The sequence below is a fragment of the Pan troglodytes genome, chromosome 15 (assembly GCF_028858775.2).
Source record: "Pan troglodytes isolate AG18354 chromosome 15, NHGRI_mPanTro3-v2.0_pri, whole genome shotgun sequence".
In the NCBI taxonomy this organism is placed as follows: domain Eukaryota; kingdom Metazoa; phylum Chordata; class Mammalia; order Primates; family Hominidae; genus Pan; species Pan troglodytes.
In genome coordinates, this window is record NC_072413.2 from 19,976,333 (window position 1) to 19,990,851 (window position 14,519).

Genomic DNA, 14,519 nt, shown 5'->3' on the forward strand with positions numbered 1-14,519 from the left:
CACCATCTTGGGTTCCCTAGCAGGAGACCTGTTCCATAAGAAACATCACGAGTGCCTGAAAGGAGAAATATTCCTGAGGACAGCCAGAGACAAAGACAGGAGGTGGGACTACCATCCCCAGCCCTGGAAACTGTGCTCCGTAACTGGGCCAAATCAGAGTGGCTGTTCAACAGCACCATGCTGAGGTTTGTTCCACACCCACTGGGTATGTGCCCTTAACCAGCCTTCCCACATTACTGAGATATCTCATTTAAGACTTCTTCAATTCAGAATAAGGGGCATTCTGATTGTTCACTAAGGCAAACCTGGACTTAAGATGCCATTTAGTACTGAAAAGGACACAGTGGCCTAGTGGGAAAAAAAAGCAAGAAAATCAACAGGTAAATTATAAACAATCTCTAAACAAACATATCTAATGAAACCAAAACAAGCCAGACAGAGAAGAATAGAATAAATAACTAATCCTTCAGTGAAAAGACATAGATGTACATCCACAAGAAACAACAGCAATCATGGAACATGACCTCCTTAAACTCATAAAACAAGGAACCAGTGACTAACCCTAATAAGATGGCAATATGTGAACTCTCTGGCTAAGAATTCAAAATAACAGCTTTAAAGAAACTCAGTGAGGTCCAATACAGAAAAGGACCTCAGAAAATTATCAGAGAAATTTAACAAAGAGATTAAAATAATAAAAAAAGAAACATATATTAAAACTGAGAAATTTTTTTTTAAACTGAAAAATTCATTAGAGACTGTCAACAGTGGAATGGATCAAGCAGAGGAAAGCATCAGTGACCTTTAAGACAGGTTATTTGCAAAAACATAGAGGAGAAAAAGGAGCAAAATGAAAAGGAAGAAAGATCACCCACAAGATACAGAAAGTTAGTTAAAAAGACCAAATCTTGGAATTATTGGTGTTCAAGAGGGAGTTGAGCAAGGGCAAAGAGTAGAAAGCTTGTTCAAAGAACTAGTAACAGAAAACATTCCAAAACTGGAGAAAGAGATAAATATCCAGGTATGGCAAGGTCAGAGAACACCATGTTAAATACAGTGAGTTCTAAATTTCTCTTCAAAGAATCAGTATATCAGTATGTTCAGTTCTTCGTTCTCCATTTTGAAGTTTAACTTCCTCATTCTCCTTGTCTGCTTGCCCCAAGTTTCAGGAAACAACCTTTCCCAGCAGTTCTAATCAGTAGTTCACATCTATTCCCCTGGTTACCTGCTCTGGCCTGAGTCACCCCTGGTCACCTGCTCTGACCTGAGTCACCCCTGGTCACCGGCTTGATCTGAGTCACCTTTAATCACCTGTTTCTAACCATCCTTCCCACCAAGCTACTCACCCTGCCACCCTGGCTTGTACCCCTGCTCTTTAAAACAGCCAATCAGAATTAGCTTAGACTGTGTGGTCCAACCCTATCCAATAGGGGAATGACCCAGCAGTAGGGGCTACCTGCATCAGGGATAAGAACCCCTTCCCCTCCCTTGTTCAGGTGTGCTCTCGCCATTGCTCCATCCATGAGATGCACCCTTCTACAGAAGTAAAATTGCCTTGCTGAGAAAATTTATGTTGGACTGCTATTTCTTTTGTGGCACCAAAAATTTATTTCCAACAACCAAACGGATTTGAATCAAATAAGATTACCCCAAGGCATATAATAATCAAACTCTCAAAGGTCAAGGACAAAAAGAAGATCCTAAAAGCATCAAGAGAAAAGAAGCAAATAACATATAAAAGAACTCCAATTCATCTGGTGACAAAGTTCTCAACAGAAACCATATAGGCCAGGAGGGAAAGGGACAACATTTTCAACATGCTGAAAGAAAAAAAAAAAACCTGCCATCTGAGAATACTGTATCCAGCAAAGCTACCCTTCAAATATGAAGATGAGATAAAGCTTTCCCCAGACAACAAAAGATGAGAGAATGCATCACCATGAGGCCCACAAGAAATGCCAAAGGGAATTCTTCAGTTTGAAAGAAAAAAAGAAGCACTAATGGGCAAAAAGAAAACATTTGAGGCCAGATGTGGTGGCTCACGCCTGTAATCCCAGCACTTTGGGAGGCCAAGGTGGGCAGATTACCTGAGGTTGGGAGTTTGAGACCAGCCTGGCCAACATGGAGAAGACCTGTCTCTACTAAAAACAATATAAAATTAGCTGGGCATGGTGGTGTATGCCTGTAATCCCAGCTACTCAGGAGGCTGAGGCAGGAGAATCGCTTGACCCCAGAAGGTGGAGGTTGCAGTAAGCTGAGATTGTGCCATTGCACTCCAGCATGGGCAACAAGAGCAAAACTCTGTCTCAAAAAAAAAAGAAAAAAAAAGGAAAACATTCGAAAGTATCAAACCCATTAGTAAAATAAAGTACATGGACACACCTAGAATACTCTAATACTGTAATTGTAGTGTGTAATATACTCATAACTCTAGTATGAGGCTCAAAAGACTATCTATTAAAAACAATAATAGCTGCCAGGCATGGTGGCTCACGCCTGTAATCCCAGCACTGTGGAAAGTCAAGGTGGATGGATTACCTGAGGTCAGGAATTTGAGATCAGCCTGGCCAGCATGGTGAAACCCCATCTCTAATAAAAATACAAAAATTAGCCAGATGTGGGGGCGTGCACCTGTAGTCCCAGCTACTTTGGGAGGCTGAGGTAGGAGAATCGCTTGAATCCGAGAGGCAAAGCTTTCAGTGAGCAGAGATTGCACCAGTGTGCTCCAGCCTGGGCGACCGAATCAGACTCCATCTCAAAAAGCAAACAAACAAAACAAAACAAAAAAACAATAATAGCCGCAGCAACCTGTTAAGAGGTACGCAATATAAAAATGTTTTTTTTTTTCTTTTTCTTTTTTTTTTTGAGATGGAGTCTTGCTCTGTCACCAGGCTGGAGTGCAGTGGCACCATCTTGGCTCACTGCATCCTCCGTCTCCTGGGTTCAAGTGATTCTCCTGCCTCAGACTTCCGAGTAGCTGGGAATACAGACATGCGCTGCCACGCCCAACTGATTTTTGTATTTTTACTAGAGATGGGGTTTCACCATGTTGGCCAGGCTGGTATCCAACTCCTGAGCTCAAGTGGTCCACCCAGCTTGGCCTCCCAAAGTGTTGGAATTACAGGCGTGAGCCACCACATTCAGCAAAAATATGTAAATTGAGACAACATAAAATCAAAATATGGGGGGATAGAGTTAAAGTACAGAGTTTCTGTTTTCATATTTCTTTATTTCTTTTTTTTAAATTTAAAAAATTTTTTTTACTTTTTTTTTTTAGACAGAGTCTCGCTCTGTTGTACAGGCTGGAGTGCAGTGGCACGATCTCAGCTCACTGCAACCTCCGCCTCCCGGGTTCAAGCAGTTCCCTGCCTCAGCCTCCGGAGTAGCTGGGATTACAGGCTCCCACCACGCCTGGTTAATTTTTGTATTTTTAGTAGAGACAGGGTTTCACCATATTGTTCAGGCTGGTCTTGAACTCCAGACCTCGTGATCCACCCACTTTGGTCTCCCAAAGTGCTGGGATTACAGGTGTGAGCCACCGTGCCCGACTTCATTTTTCTTTATTTCTATTCTATTCATGATGTAAGATACATTGTCACCTCTTTAAAATAACTTGTTATATCTATATTTTTTGTAAGCCTCATGGTAACCACTATGTAAGAACATATAATAGATTCATTAAGAATAAAAAGCAATGATTTAAAACATAGTGCCAGAGAAAATAAATCAAAGGAGAATAGTAAGAAAGGAAGAAGAGAAGAGTTATAAAACAACCAAAAAAAAAAACGAGCAACAAAATGGCAGTAGTAAGTTTTTACATATCAATAGCACTAAATGTAAACAAACTCAATTCTTCAATTAAAAGGCATAAAGTGGCTTAATAAACAAAGAAATGAGACCCAACTTATAAAGACACACATAGAATGAATGTGAAGGGGTGGAAAAAGATATTCCATGCAACTAGAAACAAAAAAGGGGAGGAGTAGCTATATTTATGTCAGATAAAGTAGACTACAACTCAAAAACTATAAAAAGATACACTATATAAATACACTACAAATCAAAAACTGCAAAAAGAGACACCATAACTGTAAAAAGGTCACTATATAATGATGAAGGGGTCAATTCAGAAAGAGGATATAACAATTATAAATATCTATGCATCCAATGTGAGAATTCCCAAGTATATAAACAAACATTAATAAATTTGAAGTGAGAGAGAGACAGCAATACAATAATAGCAGAGGACTTCGGCACCACGCTGTCAGCAATGGACAGATCATCCAGTCAGAAAATCAACAAAGAAACATCAGAGTTAAGCTACACACTGGACCTAATATGTCTAACTGACATTTATAGAACATTTCACCCAACTGCTGCAGGATGTACATTTTTGTTTGCGTTAGCACATGGAACATTTTCCAGAATAGACCATATCTTAGGCCACAAAACAAGTCTCAACAAATTCAAAAAAGTAGAAATTATATCGAGTATCACATTGATCAAGTACCACATTGATCAAGCATCACATTGGTCAGAAAAGAAGTCAATAATAAGAGAAACCTTGAAAAATACACAAACACATGGAAATTAAACAGTAAGCTCCTGAACGACCAGTGGGTCAGTGAAAAAATTAAGAAGTTAAAAAATTTCTTGAAACGAATGAAAATAGAAATAAAGCATCCCTAAATCTATGGGATACAGGACAAGAAGAACTAAGAGGGAAGTTTGCAGCAATAAATGCCTTTATCAAAAAGGTAGAATGTCTTCAAATACGCTGGGGGTGGTGACTCTTGCCTGTAATCCTAGCACTTTGGGAGGCCAAGGCAGGAGTATTACTTGAGGTCAGGAGTTCAATACCAGCCTGGGCAACATAGTGAGACCCCATCTCTACAAAAAATAAAGAATATTGTCTGGACATAATGGCATGCACTTGTAGTCTTAGCTACCCAAGAGGCTGAGGTGGTAGGATGGCTTGAGCCCACAAGGTCAAGGCTGCAGTGAGCTGTGATTGTGCCACTGCACTCTAGCATGGGTGACAGAGTGAGACCCTGTCTCAAAAAAGAAAAGAAAACAAGATTTCAAATAAACAACCTAATGATGCAGCTCAAGGAACTAGAAAAGCAAGAATAACCAAAACCTAAAATTAATATAGGAAGAAAAAATATAAAAGCAGAATTAAATGGGATTGAGATGAGGAAAACAAGGCTAGGTATGGTGGCTTATGCTTATAATCCCAGTGCTAGAAGGCTGAGGTGGGAGGATTCTGTGAGGCCTGGAATTTGAAACCACCCTCCGCAACATAATTAGACCCCTGTCTCTACAAAAAAATAAAATAAAAATATTAGCCAGGCATGGTGCAATGCACCTGTAATTCTAGCTACTTGGGAAACTGACACAGGAGGATCCCTTGAGCCCAGGAGTTTGAAGTTACAGTGGGCTGTGATTGTGCCACTGTACTCCAACCTGGGTGACAAAGTAAAACCCTGTCTCTAAAAAGAAAAAAAATCCGGGTGCGGTGGCTCACGCCTGTAATCCCAGCACTTTGGGAGGCAGAGGCAGGCGGATCATGAGGTTAGGAGATCGAGACCATCCTGGCTAACACGGTGAAACCCCGCCTCTACTAAAAATACAAAAAATTAGCCGGGCGTGGTGGCAGGTGCCTGTAGTCCCAGCTACTCGGGAGGCTGAGGCAGGAGAATGGTGTGAACCCGGGTGGCAGAGCTTGCAGTGAGCCGAGATTGTGCCACTGCACTCCAGCCTGGGCGACAGAGCAAGACTCTGTCTCAAAAAAAGAAAAAAAAGAAAAACAACAACACAGATGATCAACAAAATAAAAGGTTGTTTTTTTGAAAACATAAACAAAATTAACAAACCTTTAGCTAGACCAACTAAGAAAAAAAAGGAGAGAAAACCCAAGTAAATAAAATCAGAAATGAAAAAGGAGACATAACAACTGAGACCACAGAACTGCAAAGTATCATTAAAGACTATTATTAATAATTATACACAGACAAATTGGAAAAGCTAGAAGAAATGGATACATTCCTGGACACATACAATGTACCAAGATTGAACCATGAAGAAAGAAAACCTCAGGCCAGGAGTGATGGCTCATGCCTGTGATCCCAGCGCTTTGGGAGGCCGAGGCAAGCGGATCACCTGAGGTCAGGAGTTCGAGACCATCCTGGCCAACATGGTGAAACCCCATCTTTACTAAAAATACAAAAATTAGCTGGGCATGGTGGTGTGTGCCTGTAATCCCAGCTATTCAGGAGGCTGAGGCAGGAGAATCTCTTATCTCTTGAACTCGGGAGGCAGAGGTTGCAGTGAGCCAAGATCACGCCATTGCACTCCAGCCTAGGTGACAAGAGTGAAACTCTGTCTCAAAAAACAAAAAACAAAAACAAAAAAAGAAATAGAAAACCTCAACAAAGCAATGACAAGTGATGAGATTGAAACCATAATAAAAAGTTTATCATCAGAGAAAAGTCCAGGATCTGATGCTTCACTGCTGAATTCTACCAAACATTTAAAGAACTAATACCAACTGTACTCAAACTCTTCAAAAAAATTTAAGAGGAAGAAATATTTCCCAACCAATTTTTTTTTTTTTTTGAGGTGGAATCTTCTGCTCTGTCACCTAGGCTGGAGTGCAGTGGTGGCATATTGGCTCACTGCAACCTCTACCTCTCAGGTTCAAGTGATTCTCCTGTCTCAGCCTCCCGAGTAGCTGGGATTAGAGGCATGCGCCACCATACCGGGATAATTTTTGTATTTTTAGTAGAGGCAGGGTTTCACCATTTTGGTCAGGCTGGTCTCGAACTCCTGACCTCAAGTGATGCACCCACCTTGGCTTCCCAAAGTGCTGGGATTACAGGTGTGAGCAACTGTGTCCGGCCCCCAACTCATTTTACAATGCCAGCATTAACCTGATACCAAAACCAGATAAAGATACAACAAATGAAGAAAACTATAGGCTAATATTACTGAAGGACATAGATGCAAAAATTAATTAAAGAGATCATTCATCATGAGCAAGTGGGATTCATCTAGGGATGCAAGAATGGTTCAAAATACACAAATTAGGCTGGGTGCGGTGGCTCACGCCTGTAATCCCAGCCCTTTGGGAGGCCAAGGGTGGGTGGATCACTTGAGGTCAGGAGTTTGAGACCAGCCTGGCCACCATGGTGGAACCTTATCTCTACTAAGAATACAAAAATTAGCTAGGTGTGGTGGCACACACCTGTAATCCCAGCTACTTAGGAGGCTGAGGCAGGAGAATCACTTGATCCCAGGAGGCGGAGGTTGCAGTGAGCTGAGATCGCACCACTGCACCCCAGCCTGTGTGACAGAGGGAGAATCTGTCTCAAAAAAACAAAACAAAACAAAACAAAAAAACAAAAACTAAAAGACACGAAAACCCAAAAACAATTCCCTTACAAATCAATAAATGCGATGTATGCCATTAGCAGAACCGAAACCAACATCCATATGATCACTTCAATAGATTCTAAAAAAAATTAGATAAAATTTAACATCACTCTATGATAAAAACCCTCAATTAACTGGGTATAGAAAAAAGATACCTTAAAATAATAAAGGCCATATATGACAAACCCACAGTCAACATCCTACTGAATGGGGAAAGATTGAAAGCCTTTCCTCTAAGATCTGGAACAAGATAAGGACAACCATTTTCACCACTTTTATTCAGTGTAATACTGGAAGTCCTGGCTGGAGCAATTAGGCAAGAGAGAGAAATAAAGAGCATCCAAATTGGAAAGAAAGAGGGCAAATTAGCCTTGTTTGCAGATGACATGATCTCGTACTTAGAAAAATCTGAAGATTCCACCAAAAACTGTTAGAACTGATAAACAAATTCAGAAAAGTTGCAGGATACAAAATCAACATGCAAAAATTAGTAGCACTTATTTACACCAATAGTGAACAATCTGAAAAAGACATCAAGGAAGCAATCCCATTTATGGTAGCTACAAATAATATAAAATACTTAGGAATTAATTTAACCAAAGAAATGAAAGATCTACACAAGGAAAACTATAAAACACTGATGAAAGAAATTGAAGAGGACACAAAAATGGAAAGATGTTCCATGCTCATGGATCAGAAGAATTAATTTTTTTTTTTTTGAGATGGAGTTTCACTCTTGTTGCCCAGGCTGGAGTGCAATGGTGCGATCTCGGCTCACTGCAACCTCTGCTTCTCGGGTTCAAGCGATTCTCCTGCCTCAGCCTCCCGAGTAGCTGGGATTACAGGTGCGCACCACCACGCCTGGCTAATTTTTTGTATTTTTAGTAGAGACAGCGTTTCACTATGGCCAGGCTGGTCTTGAACTTCTGACCTCAGGTGATCCGACTGCTTTGGCCTTCCAGAGTGCTGGGATTACAGGGGTGAGCCACTGCACCAGGCCAAGAATTAATATTTTTTAAAATGTCAATATTACCCAAAGCAATGTACAGATATCATGCAATATCTATCAAAATATCAATGACATTCTTCACAGAAATAGAAAAACAACTCTAAAATTAATATGGAACCACAAAAGACCCTGAATAGCCAAAGTAATCCTGAGGAAACAGAGCAAAGGTGGAGGTATCACACTACCAGACTTCAAAGCATACTACAAAGCTATAATAACCAAATCATAGTGTCGGCATAAAAACAGACACATAGATCAGTGGAACATAATAAGGAACTCAGATATCAATCCAAGCATACAGCCAAGTGACTTTCAACAAAGGCACCAAGAACATATGATGGGAAAAGGATAGTCCTTTAAAAAATGGTGCTGGGAAAACTAGATAACCAAATGCAGGAGAATGAAGCTGGATCACTATCTCTCACCACATACAAAAATCAAATAAAAATGGACAAAAGACTTCAATCTAAGATCTGAAACTATGAAACTCCTACAAGAAGATATTGAGTGATGCTCCAGGACATTGATCTGGACAAAGACTTTTTTGTGTAGGACTTCAATAATACAGGCAATCAGAGCAAAAATACACAAATGAGATGGTAGCAAGTTGAAAAGCTTCTGGATAGCAAAGGAAACAATAAACAAAGTGAAGAGACAATTCACAGAATGGGAGAAAATATTTGCAATCTATCCATCTGAAAACGGGTTAATAATCAGAATACATATGGAGCTCAAACAACTCAATAACAAAAAACCCCATATAATCCAATTAAACAGTGGGCAAAAGATCTGAATAGATATTTTCCAAAAGAAGACACACAAATGGCCAATAGTTATATAAAAAATGTGCAACAACTTTAATCTTCAGAAAAATGCAAACCAAAACTACAATGAAATATCATCTCACCCTAGTTACAATGCTTTTATCAAAAAGACAGGGAGTAATGAATATTGGCAAGAATGTGGAGAGAGGGAAACCCTTGTACATTGTTGGTGAGAAGGTAAATTGGTAGAAGCGTTATGGAAAACTGCATGGAGGTTCCTCAAAAAACTAAAAAAAGAATTCTCATATGATCCAGCAGTTCCACTATTGGATATATACCCAAAAGAAAGGAAATCAATATATTGAAGTAATATCTACACTCCCATGTTTGTTGTAGCACTATTTACGATAGCGAAAATATGGAATCAACCTAAGTGCTCATCAATAGATGAATGGGTAATGAAAATGTGGCATATATACACAACAACATAATATTCAGCCTCCTCCCCGCCCCACACACAAATCCTGTCATTTGCAGCATGGATGGAACTGGAGGCCATTATGTTAAGTGAAATAAGCCAAGCACAGAAAGACAAATATTGCATGTTCTCACTCATATGTGGGAGCTGAAAAAGTGGATCCCATAAATATAGGGAGTGGATTGGTGGAAGGCAGGAAGTAGGTGGGGATGAAGAGAGGTTGATTAATGGGTACAAATATACTATTTGGTAGACAAAGTAACACCTAATGTTTGATAGATTAGTAGTGTGACTATAGTTTATCATAAACTATTGTATATTTCAAAGTCACTATAAAATAATAATTCAAATGTTTCTGGCATAAAGAAAATACAAACATTTAAGTTGATGGACATCTCAATTACACTGATTTGATATTTACAAATTATGTGAATGTATTAAACTACCACATGAACCCTGAAAAAAATATATCTATTATGTATTGGTGAAAAATATTGGCTTTGAGAAAAAATAAATTACTGTAGACTCAGAAGTTGTCTTAAATGGCTTCTCTTATAGGAGAAGATATAAATATATCTTGTAATCTCAACGTAACAGTTTTTTCTCATAAATAATTTTTTTCTTTTAAGACAGGGTCTCTCTGTCACCCAGGCTGGAGTGTAGTGACACGATTATGTTTCACTGAAGCCTTCACCTTCTAGGCTCAGGTGATTCTCCTGCCTCAGCCTCTCAAGAAGCAGGGACTACAGGTGTACACCACTATGTCTGGCTATTTTTTTTTTTTTTTTTTTTGAGAGGGGGTCTCACTCTGTCGCCCAGGCTGGAGTGCAGTGGTGCAATCTCTGCTCACTGCAAGCTCCACCTCCAGGGTTCACGCCATTCTCCTGCCTCAGCCTCCCAAGTAACTGGGACTAGAGGCACCTGCCACCACGCCCGGCTAATTATTTTTTTTGTATTTTTAGTAGAGACAGGGTTTCACCGTGTTAGCCAGGATGGTTTCGATCTACTGACCTCGTGATCCACCCACCTCGGCCTCCCAAAGTGCTGGGATTACAGGCGGGAGCCACCGCACCCAGCCTATTTTATTTTATTTTATTTTACTTTTTAATTAGTAGAGATGAGGTCTTGCTATATTGCCCAGGCTGGTCATAAAGGCATTTAACAAAATTGATGTTCATATTTATTCCAGTTGTCTCAGAGATATATACATATATATATATATATTTTTTTTTTCTGAGTCTTTGACTTGAACTATTATTTAAAATTAGGCCAACATGATCTCTCACATACAGATGAACAAAAAACTGTTGGCAAATGAAATAACACATTTACCTTGTCCTTCATTTTTCTGGAAGGAGAGATTGACCCTGCTCTTATATTGTTCCATACTTGAGTCTTCTGTCTTCAGCTTCTTTTACATGTTTTCTTTTTCCTCCAGGTAAGACCAGGATAGGCCACAGAGGAAAATGCAAGGGTTATTTACATCAGCCTGGCCTGGTCAGAAGACATTGCATGATTTACTCAGTGACCTACTGAATGACTGACCAGCTGGCTTCTAGATCTTTGTCTACTTGGCTTGTGATAACTAACCAAAAGTTTTTCTGGGTGCTTTGGACAATTTAGATGCAGTTCAAAAGACTTTCCTGGTGCTGTTTTTGTTTGTTTGTTTGTTCATATTCTAGAGATGGGATCTTGCTTGGTTGCCTAGGCTGGTCTTGAATTCCTGGCCTCAAGCTGTCCTCCCAGCCTCAAGTAGTTGGGATTACAGACATGAGCCACCGTGCTCAGCCCTGGTGCTGTTTTAATTTAAAAAATTGTTGATTGGGTAAAGTATTAGTTAGGATGAAGTAACGAAGTAACTCAACAATAAATCAGTGGATTAAAAACTGCTCTAATAAAGTAACCCAACAATAAATCACTGGATTAAAGAAGCTAAAGTTTTATTTCCCTCTCACTTAAAATTCTGAGGTGAGTGATCCAGGTTGGTAGGTAACTCTTCTCTACTTGGTCAGAAGTTGCTCCTTGTGGGTCGCCATCATGTGCCTTTTCCAGCTTAGAGCAGAAAAAGAATGTGGAAAAATTCATGTGCCAGTTTTTTTTTTTTTTTTGAGATGGAGTCTTTTTCTGTTGCCCAGGCTAGAGAGCAGTGGCACGATCTTGGCTCACTGCAACTTCTGCCTCCACAGTTCCAACGATTCTCTTGCCTCAGCCTCCCGAGTAGCTGGGATTACAGGCATGCGCCACGACGCCCGGCTAATTTTCATATTTTTAGTAGAGATGGGGTTTCACCATGTTGGCCAGGCTGGTCTTGAACTCCTGACCTCTGGTGATCCACCTGCCTTGACCTTCCAAAGTGCTGGGATTACAGATGTGAGCCACTGTGCCTGGTCATGTGCCAGTTTTGAGGGCCTTATGTGTATATGTAAGTGGAAGTATCTCACATGTACAGTCTTCTCATATTCAATTTGGGAAAACTTAGATATATGACTAGATCTGGCTGCAACAGACACTGAGAAATATCCACAGAAGAGCAGCCACATTCCAGCTACAGCCTTCTAACTAGGGAAGGAGAGAATGGATTTTTGTGGACACCCAGCCATCTCCTCTATAAGTGGATACTAGTAGATATTGGGGAAAAGGAGGCTACAACATAAACATCAATAAAACATACTTTCCTGGCCGAGCACGGTGGCTCACACCTGTAATCCCAGCGCTTTGAGATGCAAAGTGATAAACAGAGCAAGACTCCATCTCAAAGAAAAAAAAATGCTTTCCTTTCTCTAGAAACTCCAATCTAAGCTATAATATAGTCCAGCCAAAGAAAAGTACTGTTATAAAATTTGAAGGCCCACTGGAATACAAGGAGGAGGATACAACTTATGAGTGGAAGAATAAGAAAACTTCTTGTAGCAATAAAGATTTTTCCTGGACCTCAAAGTTAGCATAAAACATCAGTTTACCAATATGGAGGAGGAAGGCTATTTCAGATATGAGAATAACTCAAGCAAAGGCTCAGAGGCAGGGAAGTATAATGTTTAAGGAATGACAGGTAAATTAATGGGGCCGGAAGAGAAAACGGAGGTAGAGAAATTTTGGGAGATGAGGTATGTTGGTACCAGATTGTGGGGGACTTTGAATTCCAAGCTAATAAGTATGGGCTTTATTTATATGCAGTGGAAAGCCAGTAAATATTTATAGGGACAGGAAATAAAATATTTAGTTGTATGTTTCAGAAAGAAAACTCTGGTAGTTGTATGGAGGAAAGTGGAGGTGACAAGGAGACCACTTAAGAAGCCAGAGAGACACTTCTGAGGCAGAGTGAACAGGATTTGATGAATTACTACATGGAGAAAAGTGAGGGGCTGAAAGGAAACACAGATGAGCCACACAGAGATTCTAACTAAGTACCTGGAAGGATGGATTTGCCTTGATGTGAGCAAAGCAATTCTGAATGCCTAGAGGCTTGGGAAGTTAGGAGCAAAGCAAATGAATGTAGGACAGTATTATGTTGGTTTTCCCCAAATTTGCTTGGAATAATTTCCCCTCCTTCTAGAAGAAAGCATCAATTTCTCAGAGTCAACATATGTGCTTTCTCTTGAGAGCTGGGTCAGAAAAGGGTAAAACAGCTATGGATAATTTCTTGAGGTTGAATATAGCACCAGAAGCCTCTTTCTAGTAGAATTATATTCATTTCCGCTGAAACTAACATCTATTTATTGAACATTTGTCACGTGCAGCAGTAGCTGAAGAGAGTGGTAGCGATGGTTATGTGGCTGTAGTTACTTATTTTCCCACCCAAGTAATAACCAGGCCCGACCCTGCATAGGTTCTGAGATCAGACGAGATTGGGTGTGTTCAGGGTGGCATGGCCGTAGATAGTTACTTATTTTCATTCAGTCCCTCGACCTGCTGTTATCCTCTTCAGGGCAGACTTCACTTCCTGGTTCCTCAGTGTGTAGATGAGGGGGTTCAGTAATGGAGTGACAACAGTGTAAAACACAGCCGCTGCCCCATCCAGGGGGCCTTTGGAGCCAGCCCTAAGGTAGATGAAAATACAGGGGACATAGTAGACTGTGACCACGATTAGGTGGGAGCCACAGGTGGAGAAGGCCCGGCGCCTCCCATCAGCAGTGCGTATCTTCAGGATGGCATGGACTATGTTGGCATAGGAGAGCAGAATTAACATGAAGCAACCGGCGGCCACCACCCCGATGTCCACAAAGGTCACAAGCTCATTGACAGTTGTGTCAGCACAGGCCAGTCTCAATACTGCGCGGATGTCACAGATAAAGTAATCCACCTGATTGGGCCCACAGTAGGGCAGGCGGAAGGTCAGGGTGGCCTGGATAGACCCATGCATGGAGCCGGCGACCCAAGCTCCAGCCACAAGGACTGTGCATAACCTCCCATTCATGAGCACTGGGTAGCGCAGGGGCTGACATATTGCCAGGTACCTGTCATAGGCCATCAAGGTGTAGAGGAAGCACTGGGTGCTGCCCAGGAAGTGAAAGAAATACAGTTGAGCCACACAGCCACCAAACGGGATAGCCTTGATGGAAGGAGTAAAATCCAAAATAAGCCGAGGAACGATGACTGAGGAGAGCCACATGTCCAGGAATGAGAGCACTCCCAGAAGAATGTACATGGGGCGAGCACGGAGCTTCGGGTCAGCCCACATGGTGAGCAGAATGAGCAGGTTCCCCAGCTGAGTGAGGATGTAAATGATGAAGAAGACCAGGAAGAGGAGGCTTGTTAGATTCGGGGGGTGAGACAAGCCCAGAAGAATGAAATCTCTCACCACGGTGTCCAGTGATGTGTTTTTGGTCTTTCCCAT

The 14,519-nt window shown here is 40.9% G+C and overlaps 1 protein-coding gene across 1 annotated transcript; it reads right to left on the reverse strand.

The window, feature by feature from the left end:
• Positions 1-13,574: 13,574 nt before the first annotated feature.
• Positions 13,575-14,519, reverse strand: LOC742615 (olfactory receptor 10G2). The gene has a single exon (XM_001145871.2). The coding sequence runs from the start codon at positions 14,517-14,519 to the stop codon at positions 13,575-13,577; it is 945 nt and encodes a 314-aa protein (XP_001145871.2).

Coding starts and splice junctions, on each gene's coding strand:
- LOC742615 (XM_001145871.2), bottom strand. CDS start 14,519: ATGGGAAAGACCAAAAACACATCACTGGACACCGTGGTGAGAGATTTC.